Below are 16,274 nucleotides of genomic sequence, written 5' to 3' on the forward strand. Positions count from 1 at the left end.
AAAACTCTTAATCGCTCAACTGAGGCATTCGAGAAGGGCAAAACCAAAAGGAGTCGGATAACTATCTTTAAATTATTAAATATTTTTGTGTTTGATGCATTTGTTAATTGTAAAACTTTACACCAGTAATCTTCACAGACCAGTCGAAGGATATATTTATACACATGCCGATAAAACAAATTTGATTGGTTTTGCCAATAAAAGTTTCTAAAATTTTATTTTAGTTAAACATAATTAAAATTTGTGTTCTATTAAAGAATTTCCCGGAACTTCCCGTAATTTATCCATTTCCCGTAAAATTTCCCATTATAGTCAAAATTTCCCGTATTCCGGGAAATTTCCATGTCGTTGGCAACACTGAGTACATGCCCGAAGTCGACAAAGAATTTTACGAATTACTGTTCAAACAATAATTTTTTCTATTTGGATGAACAATATTATTCTATCTTAATTTTTGTTTTATTCTTGTGACGTTATAAAAATAAATAAAATTTATGAAATATTCTTTATATATTGGCTTTCTTTAAAATGCATAATGTATGTTTAATTACAATATAATTGTTAGTATAATTCATTTTTAAAAAAGTATATTGATGCATAACCTTAAAAAGAATAATTGAATTGATTTTTAATCATATAAACTATAAATTTAAATTAAATTCTTTAACTCCAATACGTAATATTCAATAATAATATCCTGAAATACAAATTATTGACACAATTTACCATGTAAATTGAAAAATTGCAAATACTTTTTAACATGACACCTTATAATTCTAATAAAAATATTGTTTTTGAGACACATATGGTGTCATGTCCTAAACAGATTTTCTATTACAGCTAAAATATCGAGTTAAAAAAACTAAAATTTATTTTAATGTCATTTTTAATGTGTATTATTTATTGATAATGATCAATTTTTAATAATAAAAAAGGTTTTAGGTAAGTATAAATGATATAATCTTTGAACCTCTTTTTCTTGATTTGACAGCAAATGGACATGATACAGTATAATTCTCAGCCGACGATATATTAGGACGAATACACGCGACTCTATAAAAAAAACATGCCATGACTTTTTCAATCATATCTCGTAAATAAAAGGAGATATAAAAAATCTTAAATACGGTTAGAAAGCTGATTAAATTTTGCGTAAAATAAGCTGTCTTTGAAGTAATTTCGTTAACTATTTTTTGAGTTGTAGAGTGAGAAAGAAATAAAAAAAATTATCAAATTTTCTTATTTTTGTCTCTTGACTTTAACTTTTTCAAAAATCTAGAAAAATTTAGATAAAAACACAGAAATCTTCGCTAGAATCTTAGCTTTAAAATAAGCCTTCGAAAATTAAAAAAGATTAATCCGTCTTCGATATATCATTAAAAATCTGAAGCCGTGTTTCGACCGATTGGTGCATTGAAATTCAACTCTGACAACTCGATTCTGGCTTCGCGCGGCTGCGAATGAGAGAGAAAGCAGGGACGAAATCATGCAGGGGAACGATAAACTTTCGAGTTTTTTTATATTACTTGTGAAACATCATTATTTATTATGCCCTAGCCTAAATCCGTCCCAATCGTCGAAACTCGGCTTCACATTTTTAATGATATATCGAAGACGGATTAACCTTTTTAAATTTTCGAAGGCTTATTTTAAAGCTAAGATTCTACCGAAGATTTCTGTGTTTTTAGAAAAATTTTGTCTAAATTTTTCTAGATTTTTGAAAAAGTTGAAGTCAAGAGACCAAAATGAGAGAATTTGATAATTTGTTTTATTTCTTTCTCACTCGACAACTCAAAAAATAGTTAACGAAATGACTTCAAAGACGACTTATTTTACGCAAGATTGAATCAGCTTTCTAACCGTATTTAATTTTTTTTGTATCTTCTTTTATTTACGAGATATGATTAAAAAGCGATGGCATGTTTTTTTATAGAGTCGCGTGTAATCGTCCTGATACTCGTGGACGGTATAAAATGGTGTATAACACCATTTTTAAAAAATATTAATTGTTAAAGTCCATTTTATAGTTCATTTTTGTGATTTTCACCATTCGCTAATTGTCTTTAATTTCTTTCACTTCAGTTGTTCAAATAATTATGTTTTTTAAGTAATACAAAAACTAAATTTTTCCCCTAAAAGTTTATCCATTAAACTTCAGAAATCCAAAATATTTTTTAAATTAGTCAATTTTTTAAGGGGGTAACCCCGTGTGATGGGTTAAAAAAATCGAAAACTTTTTTTGTTATGAATCACATCTACAATATGTGTAGAATATATGGATAAAGAGAATTTTTTATATTTAACATCCTTAGAAAGTTACAGCACTGAGAAGACAAGGAGTTGCCAAACGAACAATGTAGGTATTACTTAGGGTGGAGTCCCATGGCAGCGTTTTGTAACTAGGCCATGAGTGCAAATAGAGCAAACATATATCTGAGGCATTCCATTTCAAATCGTTCCACCGACAAAAAACAATCGCAAGGAGAGCGATTTTCTAATAAATATAATTATTTAAAAATTTAATTATTTGTAACATATTATACACTGAATCGAAAGAGAATTTCATGAACTTTATAATGCTATTTTTATTTTTTTAAATTTTCCTCAATTTCGTAGAGAAATTCCTGTTTGAAAGTTTAAACTCTTAATATCTCAAAACACCCCCCCGTCGATTTTTATCAAAATTATATGAAAATAAAGCTTAACTTTTCTAGTTTCCATTCCCGTATAATATATTATGGACATTTAATGGGATTAATAGAAAAAAAATTGTTTAAAAAATATGTTTTTGAAAAATTTGACAAATGGTACGAAGTTGAATCCTAACTAACCTTCAACTTCGTACCATTTGTCAAATTTTTCAAAAACACATTTTTTAAACAATTTTTTTTCTATTAATCCCATTAAATGTCCATAATATATTATACGGGAATGGAAACTAGAAAAGTTAAGCTTTATTTTCATATAATTTTGATAAAAATCGACGGGGGGGTGTTTTGAGATATTAAGAGTTTAAACTTTCAAACAGGAATTTCTCTACGAAATTGAGAAAAATTTAAAAAAATAAAAATAGCATTATAAAGTTCATGAAATTCTCTTTCGATTCAGTGTATAATATGTTACAAATAATTAAATTTTTAAATAATTATATTTATTAGAAAATCGCTCTCCTTGCGATTGTTTTTTGTCGGTGGAACGATTTGAAATGGAATGCCCCATCTGTATCTCTCTCACACTCATGGCCTAGTTACAAAACGCAACGCAAAACGCTGTCAGGCTGGAGTCCCATGATAGCGTTTTGCGTTGCGTTTTGTAACTAGGCAATGAGTGCAAATAGAGCAAACCTATATCTGTATCTCTCTCACACTCATGGCCTAGTTACAAAACGCAACGCAAAACGCTACCATGGGACTCCAGCCTGACAGGCGTTTTTCTCAAAACTGTGTTTTTCAAACTGGCGTCCATGATATCTCGAAAACGGCTTGACCAATATCGCACAAATTTATAGGGCGTGTTCAGCACGTATGTGGCTATCGCTCGGAGTAGGATAATTGAAAAAGGTCAACTTGTTTCTTTTTTATACAACAGAATAGACCAAAAAAATTACGTTTTTTTGAAAAAAAAATTTCAAAGCCGCGTAAAAAATTTAATTTTTAATATTTTCAAATATGTAATTCTAGTTCCGGCGATAGCCACATTCTCACAGATTAAGATGCCTTTTGATTTTTCGATTTTAGTTCAGTCAATTAGTCAGTATCGTGGACGCCGATAGACGGCGTTTTTATGATCATCATCACTTTCCAGTTTTATAATTCGAAATCATTAAAATATTTTTACTTGCAAAAATTTTAATTTATTGTTAAAATGAAACTGAATATATGGTAAAAATTTTGAAGTCCTAAGTTTTCATCCCAGTAAAAAAAACTAATTCAAACGGATTGAAATGAATTAAGATTTTTGGTAGAAAGTGGGATTCATTCAAGCTCTTTGTATATTCGATTGAATTCGATTCAATTTGCCTGAAGTTGTGCAAACGAATTCGCATTCATAAGAAATGACCAAGGCATGCATTGAATTCGTGCTGACGAATTAAAAAAAATTAAAGGCCCCAAAACTTGTCCATTGAATTAGTATGAATAGAAGGTTTGGAACTTCAATACAGTTTGACGAATTCGCAGGAAAATTGCAACATAGCTCCAATTCGTATTTGTCACAAAGCGGGATTCACTGAAACTATTTGTGAATTCTTTTTAATTTATTTCAATTAGTTTTTGTTTACTGGGATGGTTATTAAAAAGAAAATCCAAAAAAAACTCTTAAAAAACGTCTGCCACACGGGGTGACCCCCTTAAGAAACTATAACGTCTTTTGTAAAAAAGTCAATTTTGCAATTTTTTTTTGTTTTTATATTTTTATTCAAAATTCTTTTAATTTATCAAAATATGAATAATATAATTGTTTTCTTTACTAAAAAACCAATAAGATTCACTACCCATAATTGACTTTATGTCAAATAGAAAGCTCTTAAAACAAGTTTAATGTGTGGGGACACCCAAGCTACTCCTTAGAGGCTGAGTAAATTCACGTACTCCTTGTTAATATTTCAAATTGGTAATTCTTTTCTTGATGTTGACGTAACAGAATAGAAGTCTAACGAAAGCTGTGAGTGATTTTATTATGTACTTGCATTGATACAATTGTGCAATTAAATCGACAAAAATAAGCAAAACATACTTCCCCAAAAAACATGGCTCACAATTATTTCCCAAATGCTTCATTTTACAAAAATTTATTCATTTAAATTTGATGCAAAATTTCTTTTTAGAGTCAAAGTACACAATAATTAAAAAATATTTTCTTTAAGTAATTCTTGGAAATCCTTGTAAAAAGAATAAAAACATGACAAAAGAAAATAAAAAAAAACATTGGATGATCAAACTTTCAAATATTATTAAATAATATAGGTGGACCACAATTCCACAATCACCCCTAAAAGTTATTGTTTAAATAAATTAATTAAAAGAGTTAACTGTTTATTTTCCAATAAAATATATAAATTCAATAGTTTCCCTACAATTTTCATACTGGACATTTTTTTGTAACTATCATAGATTTCGAAATAAAAATTGATGAAAAAAGTGACTTAAAAGTTTAAATAATAATATCTTGCGAAATAATCAAAATTTTGCAAAACTATTTTCACTACTTATATATGTCCCCTAAGACAACAAAATGGCAAATTATTAAGTAAATGTGAGATGTCAAATAATAAAATATGTCAAACACGAAGTTGTCAAAATTTTGCATAACCATGGATATGAGAAACCAATCATATCAAAAGAGGAATTATTTGTTTTGGTAAAAGGTATGAAAGGATTTGTTCCCATAAATGTAAAAGATCCGAGAGTCGAGTGTACTTTAAAACTGCAATTGTTTTCATAACACACGGTGGTCTTCAAGCACTTTTAGGTTTACCTAAAATGAGTCAAAATTGTGCTAACGCAGTTTTATCTGTAATCGTCCCAACACGGTGGTCTTCAAGCACTTTTACGTTTACCTAAAATGAGTCAAAATTTTTGACTTGTAATTGTAGACTTATATTCAGTAGCTTATAATTCCGAAAATATTGAGTTTAGGAAAAAGTTGTCAAAAAATGAAAGTTTTAGTTTTCTTTTGAGTTTTAAGAAATGTAAACAGAAATTTTTTTTATAAACAAATTAATTGTTTTTAACTTTGGGCCGGATTTTAAAAAATTTTTTTTAAATTTATTTATACCTTATAATATAGAGGAGAGTTTCCAAAAAGGCCCGAAATGGGCCTGATGTGTTAAATGAGTTTTAAAACATTTTCAAAAATCACTTGCAAGCATCACATGGGATATTTTTACAATTAACTTTTTAGAACTGTCTGCAGCGTATAAATTTTAATCTATTTGTGTTCTTTGTTTTAAATTAAAGGGTCTACGCTGTAGATAGTTTTAAAAAGTTAATTGTAAAAAAATCCCACTATCGACTAAAATCTCACGTGGAATTTCCCATAGGGTAATGTCACCTTGAGTGGACCGCCTGAGCTTTTAAGTTATCTGACAGCGGAAACGTGAAATAAATAGTGCGAATAGCAGCACCGCACCTAGAAACCGTAAGAAATTATGTTCGGCGATAATCATATACGTTATTGTTTGATGTAACGCATTTTTAAGAACACAAACCAAAAAAGAAGTCGCTCTTTCAATGAGTAAAGTGATTTGGAAGTGTAAAAGTAGTGTAAAATTTAAGTTTTAAAAGGTAACTTATTTTTTTCCTACTACTTTGGACATTGAAATTGATTGTCTTAGTTTAATTTAGTGATAATTTTGACTAAAAAAAAATTGTGATGGCTGCCATAAAAAGTTGTTTGTCACCATGAGTGGACCACTGTTTATAACCATGAGTGGACTGCCTGTTTTTTCCATTTTTAATGTCAGTTTAACATTTTTTAGATATAAATTGACAATAAATTAGTTTGAAACTATGATTTATGTTCTTTATTAATTTTTTTGTGATATTGATGTGATATGTGACAAAATTATCAAAAATGGTTTCACTTGTAAACATTGCGACACATACATGGTCTGAAGCTGCATAAGCATAAATTTTGTTTCAATATATCAGAAATATTAAATACATTAAAGAATTTATAATAACTTTTACAATTTTTTAGGAGTGGTCCACTCAAGGTTACACTTTTTTCATTCCTTAAAAATTAGCTTTTTTAAAAGTCAATTGTTTTTTCCAATAAAAAAAAATCAAAGCTATTATGGCATAAACACTTATCTAGGGATTTAAACTAAAGCTTGAAATAGAAACCTCCGATTAATTTGCTTTCATAAAGAATTTTTTAGAAAAAAAGCGTAGGCGGTCCACTCAAGGTGACATTACTCTATATATGTTTTTTTCGAAAAAAGAATCAGCTACGATTTTCGGAAATGAAAATTTGGAATCTTGGGACGATTCCAGATAAAACTGCGTTAGCACAATTTTGACTCATTTTAGGTAAACCTAAAAGTGCTTGAAGACCACCGTGAACAGCGTGACTTTAGGGTATAAGAGCATAAATCCACTTAAGTACCTCTAACTCCTTCAGCTGGTGGTCCAGGTGCTCTCGTCATTAACATAGAATTTTTTGCATTTTCTCCAGTTCCTTGAAGGGTAACTTCCAACATATCTCCAATCTTTCCTGTAATTGGATCTCTTCTGAACCTAATGCAAGTTCCAACTGGCGCCAAATCAGCATTTAGTAAAGCCAAAATATCTGGTTCTCTTGACCAATAGCATTGTATATTATCGACATTATAAATAGGAAGATTATCAGGATATTCAATAAATGCTTTTAATTCACTTTTAATATCAGCTATTATAGGAGGTGGTCCAAATGGCAAAAATAACTATATAGACAGAAAACAGAAGAATAGTTATTTTTGGGTTAAGGGCACAAAATAATAAATTGCATTGGAAAGCTTATTAAATTTCCAATGAAATGCCACTATTTTAAGTTGCATTGCATAAATAGGAAGCGAGATATCATGTTATGAAGACAAAAAAATAATTCTATTTTTTTCGGAATTTCTTACCCTGACTTTGACTCCAAGCAAAATTTAGAAAAGTTAATGAAAAAAATTGTTACTTTCACAGACTATTCCTTGTAATCTAAGCTTTAAATAGAGTCCAAGAACAGCAAAAAATATTTACGGGTTTCCGAGATATTACAAAAAGAGTCGGACCGTGCGAAGCAATATTTTCAATCATCGACTTCTCTAATTCGCCGTTGAGTCAATTGCGTGGCTGTGAAAAAAGTGTCGAAAATTAATTTTACCAAGTACATTCTTACTAGGATCCACTTTTTAAATATCATTATATAATAAATTAAATTAAAAAATGGATCCCAGTAAGAATGTACTTGACTAAATCCATTTCAACCAGGCAGGTCGACTAACTTCAAGTCTGAAATAATTGTTTCTAAATTGCAACTACCAAGGATTACAATTGGTAAAGTAAAACTAACAACATATGAAAACAACTGTTTGCAGCGGGAATTTTTTTTCTCTTCTTTTTTACCGCATTCGCTGAAGGGATAAATCTTCTCAATTTTCATATGAATGAGATATAACTATCCTGAAAACATTGACTCCCAGTTAAACCTTGAATACCAAAATTAAATTTAGTCACATTTTTCAAGATTTCCCAGTTTCGGTTGGGAGTGGGTTAAATAAGTATAACCTACAAATGTAAATATTATTGGAGTCTCTATATGTGTGTTGTTTCATAAAGGGAATATTTATCCTGCCGGTTTACCAAACAAATGTTTGTTAATTTAATATAATATAGTTTTATTTAATTAAATTTAATCTATTATTTTATCTTAGGGTTAGATTTTCTCAAGTGGACTTTAAATTTTCAAAAGTTGAAATTTATCAGTGTAAATGTGCAAAAAGATAGTTCTATTAGAGTTACGAATAACCTGTAAATTTTATTAAAAAATATTCAATTGTTTTTTTTTATAAACAATTGAAATTTTATGCATAACATTTTTAAAAAATGCATAACTTTGACGAAAATTGACGAAACTTGATGATTCTTTTTGCAAATTAACTATGAAATTACAAACTTTATAAAAATAATGTTTACTCCATCGAAGCTCTTAATTTGTTATAAAAAATAATTATTTATTATAAACCAATTAAAAATAAAACGTGTTCTGGATAACCATATTCAATTTTATAAATAAGAACTTTAAGAGAATTTATTAAGGATTGCATATCAAAAAGAAAAAATTGTTTCAAGCAAATATTTTATTAATTATGAATTTTTTTGTAAGCGCGCGCAAGCTCCGTGATGTGGGCTCCCGCGTCTGACGAATGTCGTGTGCCCCGCTTTGCACGCTTTAACTTGTTTATTTTGGAAGGTTTTCTTTCATAATTTTTTTAAAATTTGGTTTGTATGTTTTGATCTAAAATTCAATTGGAATACTTGTTTATAATAAAAATAGTAATACATTATTTTATTTATATTATTTATTTATAATTTCTATTTTAAGTTTATTCACTGAAAAAAAATATTCTTCTTTTGAGAGGAAAATTCCTCTTGAATCAAGAATATTACACTTAATGGAAGAGTATTTTGCTCTTAAGATAAGAGGATTATTTTTGAGCCATATTCAAGAGGAAAATATGCATTAAAAAAAAGTAATCCGCTTAAAACAAAACTATTTTTTTGTTATTTAATTGTTTTCAGTTGAATATTTCTCGCTTCGAAAAAAACATGTTTTAACTGATTTTTCTTAATTCTATAATTTTATATATTTACTTGTAAACTTTCGTACCTATTAAAAATAAAAAGTAGTAATACAATATATTTTACTACTAAACAGACTACAATTTTTTATGAGGGTTTTAAGGCAATTTCCTCGGTAAGCATAATGTGGTAAAATTTTGTTCAAAATTACGTGAAAGTAAAAAAAAATTTTACTCAAACTGAACGAACTTTTAAAAAATTTATATTACAATATTATCTTTTTACAAATAAAATTTTACAAAATCTTCAAACTAAAAGGATTTTTAAAAAACTTATTTTATACTATACTATAAATTACAATATAATTTTTTTATGAAATAAATTTTATAAAAATCCTTTCAGTTTGAGTAAAATTTTTTTTACCTTCACGTAATTTTGAACAAAATTTTACCACATTAGCTTACCGAGCAGATTGCATTAAAACACTCATAAAAATTTTAATCTGTTTAGTAGTAAAATATATTGTATTACTACTTTTTAATTTTAATAGGTACGGAAGTTTACAAGTAAATTAAAAATATTTTTAAATTATATAATACAAAAAAATTAGTTAAAACTTGTTTTTCTGGAAGCAAGAAATATTCAACTGAAAACAATTAAACAATAAACTTAAAATAGATTACATAAATAAATATAAATAAAATAATATATTACTAATTTTATTATAAACAAGTATTCCAATCGAATTTTAGTTCAAAACATACAAACCAAATTTGAAAAAAATTATGAAAGAAAACCTTCCAAAATAAACAAGTTAAAGCGTGCAAAGCGGGGCACACGACATTCGTCAGACGCGGGAGCCCACATCACGGAGCTTGCGCGCGCTTACAAAAAAATTCATAATTAATAAAATATTTGCTTGAAACAATTTTTTCTTTTTGATATGCAATCCTTAATAAATTCTCTTAAAGTTCTTATTTATAAAATTAAATATGGTTATCCAGAACACGTTTTATTTTTAATTTGTTTATAATAAATAATTATTTTTTATAACAAATTAAGAGCTTTTATGGAGTAAACATTATTTTTATAAAGTTTGTAATTTTATAGTTAATTTGCAAAAAGAATCATCAAGTTTCGTCAATTTTTGTCAAAGTTATGCATTTTTTAAAAATGTTATGCATAAAATTTCAATTGTTTATAAAAAATAAACAATTGAATATTTTTTAATAAAATTTACAGGTTATTCGTAACTCTAATAGAACTATCTTTTTGCACATTTACAGTGATAAATTTCAACTTTTGAAAATTTAAGGTCCACTTGAGAAAATCTAACCCCTTATTATATAGATTAATAAGCTCCAGGAAGATACTCCTGCACAAAGTCCGAGGGTCTGTGATATATGGGAGTCACGCATTGCAGTTTTTTTTTGAAATCGGTAAATAAGATAACTTTTTAATTTATTCAGATCAAATGAAAATATTTAGGGTAATGTCACATTGAGTGGACCGCCACTTTGAGTGGACCACCTGAGTTTTTAAGTTATCTGACAGCGGAAACGTGAAATAAATAAAACGAATAGCATCCCAAATTCTATTAAATATTCCAGGTGCCTTATTAAAGATACTAATTGTTCAGTATCAGTTGGGGGATTTGTAGATAGACTACAGGCTGAGGATGTTAATAGAATTGTTTCTATTCGCCGCAGAATTACGTTTGATAAACAAATGTTGGAATCATTAGAGATCACTTTTTATGGTCTTAATCCACCAACCAGCATAATTGTATCGTCTTTTGAATTTCTTCTCACATCCGTATCAGCAAGACCAATCCGCTGCTTCTTTTGCCAAAGATATAGACACACTGAAACACAGTGTAAATCAACTTATTCTAGATGTGTATTTTGTTTGGACTCACATGAAATAAATCAATGTCCTAATGGTCTAAGACGGGCAATCTGTTGCAACTGTTCGGGAAGACATCCAGTCTTTTCTGATCAGTGTCCAATCTATCAGAGGGAATCTAAAATTCAGAGAATTAGGGCGGAAAATGGGGTAGGCTACCAGGAAGCAGAAGAGATTTTGAGAACTCAAGATTCTGCTAACATCACTTCAGAAGATGATTTAACTCTGACAGGTAGTGAAAACATTCAGCAACAAGGATCACAATTTAGTGAATTTTCAAGAACAGAACAAAGAAATTAAAAATCTAATCCAACATCTCCTACGGGTCATAATTTACAAACGCACTACGCTGATAATGATCAGCCTATGGATAATCAATTCTTTTCACAAAATAAGGGTTTATCTAGTAAGAATCAATCTGACCTATCAGACTCAAATAATTCATTGACTTCACTTTCAGATCTTACAATACAAAACAGAGGCAAATCTACACAACGGCAATCTTACTCTTTCAGTCCTCCTGATACGTCTCAGAGGGATTCTAAAAAACCTCGAATCTGATAGATAAACGCAAGGAAGGCCAAAACATGGTTAATAGTTACTCAAAGTTAGGCCGACAGAATATATAAAATATATGGTATTTATTGATTTTCTTTGTTTTGGCTGGGGCCTGGCCAGTTACCCCCATGCCAGTCTGTGGAGTCTTTCTTGGTCAAAAGCCCCGTCCAATATAAAATAAATTTACTTAAAGACTTGAGCTCTGCCTGACTCTAACGGATAGAGTCTTGAGCACAGCTATGAGGAGGTCAAATCAAACGAATCAAACTAGAGCAAAATAATTTAAACGGAGTAAATAACTAAAATTGTTAAGAATTAGAATTCAAATTCTAAGTAATTGTAAGAGATATAAGTTTTTTTTTATTTTTTGTTTTTTTTTGTTTTTGTTTTTTTATGTTTGAATTATAAGATTATATTTATAAAAATTCCATTGGTCGATCATATAGTAGCAGCCTGGATCTGGAATTTATAAATATTATTTTATCTAATACTATTTATTTAATTTTGATTTTTGTTATTTTTAATCTTCTTTTTTTGTCTAAACCGGTAGGACCGAGTGTTCTTTAAATTGAATCACTTTATTATTTTTAATTCACCTTTAACATTCATTATTAAAGATGGTAAATAATAACATTAAAGTTATAAATTGGAACGCACATAGTGTTTCAAATAAAAAGTCAGAAATTGAGACGATCATATATGCATATAAACCACATATCATCTGTATTACTGAGTCCTGGTTGGGAAACGAGATTCCGTTTAATATTTACGGATACAATATTTTTAGAAGGGATCGTGTGCAAGGAAGGGGGGGTGGTGTTCTTTTTGCAGTCCATAGATCCATACAGACATCATCGTTGGATGTACAAGTCAATGACATGGGAGATTTATTCGGAACAGACATCATGGGTATTAATATTCACACTGTGACTGGGGTAGTAGAGGTTTTGCTGGTATACTCTCCATCTAATTCTTGTCCAAGTGTTGAAACATGGAAAGAAATTATGACTCCCAGGGTTCAAAGTAGTAATAGAATAGTATGTGGAGATTTTAATGCCAACTCGCCGGCGTGGGGAGCAGTTAATTCTAATTCCAAGGGAAACAAACTGTGCCAGGCCATAGAGGATTGTGAGATGGTTCCAGTTAATGATAAGCACCCTACAATTATATCAAGAACAGGAAACGTTGCAAATAATCTTGATCTGATCTTTGTACCACTGTCCAAGGCTAATCAATTTTCTTTTTATATAGGAAGTGATTCTTATCAGTCAGATCATATTCCAGTCGTAATCGATTAGAACTTCAGACCCAAAGAAGTTCATTCAAATTCAACAAGAGTCAACACCAAAGATGTGGATTGGATTCGTTTCTATTCAAAATTAGAAAAAAGGTTAGGGTTGCTAAATGCTGATCAAAATTCGATGTCTGTAGACAAAGTTATGGACGAACTTTCCAAGTCCATTCTGGAACTGTTTCTGGAGTGCGGAGCTTATCTACCTTCTGGTATGGTGGGCAATAGAAAACCACAACCACTCTGGTGGAACTCTACATGCCAAGACTTGGTGGACTTTAGAAGAGAAGCTCTTAAAAATTACATAAATGAAAAAAGTGAAGAGAACATCATAAAATATAAAAAGATCAAGAATAAAGTCAAAAGAGAATTAAGAAAAATTAAGACTGAGTCATTTGAGAACTTTTGCACTGATCTGGATTTTTCCAAGGGAACCACTAATATATGGAGGACATTAAAGGGAATGATGTCTAGACTTGGTGTAGTTATTAAAGACAACTACACCGCTAAAGAAAATAATCAATTAATGGAACTGAAGGAAAAACTGATCAGGAGAGATGTGCCCCTTAAATTGCATGATCCGGAATTGAATCATGATAATAATAACCCTTTTAATAAACAATTTTTAAACAATGAATATTCCACAGCTCTTTTAAGCAGCAATACTAAGTCTTCACCTGGAATGGACAGACTGTCCTATGAAATCCTTCAAAAGCTTCCTGCTCCTCCTCATGAATTCATTCTGCAAGTATTTAATCGAATGTTTAAATGTTTTAATCAAATGTTTTGGTCAGTACCCAGAGTCTATTCATCTTCCATTGACATCGAAGTGGCTAACACACAAATTAGAATAGCATTTAACCAGTTGACTGAATGGTTATTGGAGAGGGGCCTGGAGATATCCTTACCCAAAACCCAATATATAGTTTTCTCAAAAAATCGGAACACACTCAAGAATAGACAGTTCATTGCACTGGGAAATCAGAATAATTTGCAAATATTACAGTCTAACAAAACGCTTAAGTACCTCGGAATAGTACTTGATCAGTCTCTCACTTGGCATCCTCATGTTGATCACATTATTAAAAAAATCATGAGAGCTAACAATGTCATTTGTATTCTTTCAAAAACTAATTACGGTCCTACATAAGGACCTAAGGTTTTATTAACAGTTTTCAAGGGACTGATGTGTGCTCTCTCTAACTGGGGTATAAATTTCGCATGGACGGGCATTGATCGGTCAATATTCACATCTGCTTGGATTATTGCGGGTTCATTCCGTAATAATCATTCGGGTTCATTCCGTTCCTATCCCGATCCTTTTATCTGAAGCAGGAATTCCTCACCCTTCACTGTCAAGATCACATAGTGCTCAACAGACATCACTTAGATCTTCTCAATATGAGACCAGTGTCTCTAATATTAAACTTAAAGTATTACAAGACGAATACTTGGAATCAAAAAAGAAAAAGACTATTGACAAAATAGGCATACTGGCCTCATATGGATTCACAGAAGGATTAAAAAATCTCATGATTATTTCTGTCAAACCATCTACTTCGATCTATCTTAGGAACAAATTATCCAATCCAATTTTACTGATACTCACTTGGGCAATGAAATTAAAAACGATCCTGATCCTAGCTACAAATTGGACTTAATCATCGAATCAAATTTTCAAAATCACATAAAAATATATAATGATGCTTCTCACAATCCCATAACTAACAGATCTTCTATATCCTTATATGTACCATCTACCAATACTAGATTCGGTTTGAGAACCTCCTCTCTGCACTCTGTTTTGTCCCTCGAAAACTTAGCGATAGTCGCAGCACTGAATCACGCCATCACTGAAAAACTTGAAAATGTTATAATACTTACTGACTCTCTACAGAGAGTTAAATTATTATCAACTCCACTTTATGGAAGACATAAGGTATCAATTCATATTCAGACCCTTGTAAAATTGGTAGATAAATATAAGAATTCAGACTTGGGTGGGTTAAATTTTGTTTGGATACCGGGACATTTGGGCATAAATGGTAATGAAGTCACAGACAAAATTGCAAGGTCTGCGGCCGAGCTATCCTTTCCCCAACGTAATAAAATTTCATAAGAAGACCTTAAAAAACTAATTAAAAAAGATAATGATGATTGGACTAAACTTTGCTGGCCATTTGGACCAATTTACCAATCCAACAACTTATATTATCAATATGTTAACGTAAAAACTATTAAACCTTGGTTTAAGAAATTCAACCTAAACAGATATGCTACTAACCTTATCACGGGGCGCATGATTATTGCCCAAAATTCAATTTCATAATATTCAAAACATCGAAATTCTTATTATCGAGACGTCAATTCACATAATTTTCATATTTCGAAATACCATTCATCATAATTTTCATTTTGTCGAATAATCATTGATTCTAATTTTTAAATAATCGAATTGGTTTTTAACATAATTTTTATTTTGTCGAAAAATTTTTTGACATATATTTTATTATTCTTAATGACTATTTGTCATAACTATTAATTCTCCGAATGACTACAGAACCTAAAATTCATTCACACTAATCGCCATTTATTATAATTTGTATGTTTGAGAAACGTCAATTCACATAATTTTCATATTTCGAAATACCATTCAACATAATTTTCATTTTGTCAAATAATCATTGATTATAATTTTTAAATAATCGAATTGTTTTTTAACATAATTTTTATTCTGACTAATGTCTATTGGTTAGAAGTATTAAATGTTCGAATTATCAATTCATCGAATGCTCAAAAAAAATTCTATGTTTTGAGCATTCGATGAATTGATAATTCGAACATTTAATACTTCTAACCAATAGACATTAGTCAGAATAAAAATTATGTTAAAAAACAATTCGATTATTTAAAAATTAGAATCAATGATTATTTGACAAAATGAAAATTATGTTGAATGGTATTTCGAAATATGAAAATTATGTGAATTGACGTTTCTCAAACATACAAATTATAATAAATGGCGATTAGTGTGAATGAATTTCAGGTTCTGTAGTCATTCGGAGAATTAATAGTTATGACAAATAGTCATTAAGAATAATAAAATATATGTCAAAAAATTTTTCGACAAAATAAAAATTATGTTAAAAACCAATTCGATTATTTAAAAATTAGAATCAATGATTATTCGACAAAATGAAAATTATGATGAATGGTATTTCGAAATATGAAAATTATGTGAATTGACGTCT

General features: G+C 29.6%; 1 protein-coding gene across 1 annotated transcript in view; it reads right to left on the reverse strand.

The window, feature by feature from the left end:
• Nucleotides 1–16,274, reverse strand: part of LOC122505074 (helicase SKI2W) — a 243,877-nt gene that overhangs the window by 214,334 nt on the left and 13,269 nt on the right. The window contains exon 2 of the mRNA XM_043616495.1: nucleotides 7,108–7,423. Within this exon, the coding sequence (XP_043472430.1) occupies nucleotides 7,108–7,423 (316 nt within the window). The remainder of the gene's footprint in view (nucleotides 1–7,107; nucleotides 7,424–16,274) is intronic.

This window comes from Leptopilina heterotoma, unplaced genomic scaffold (assembly GCF_015476425.1).
Source record: "Leptopilina heterotoma isolate Lh14 unplaced genomic scaffold, ASM1547642v1 Lhet_34, whole genome shotgun sequence".
Taxonomy (NCBI): domain Eukaryota; kingdom Metazoa; phylum Arthropoda; class Insecta; order Hymenoptera; family Figitidae; genus Leptopilina; species Leptopilina heterotoma.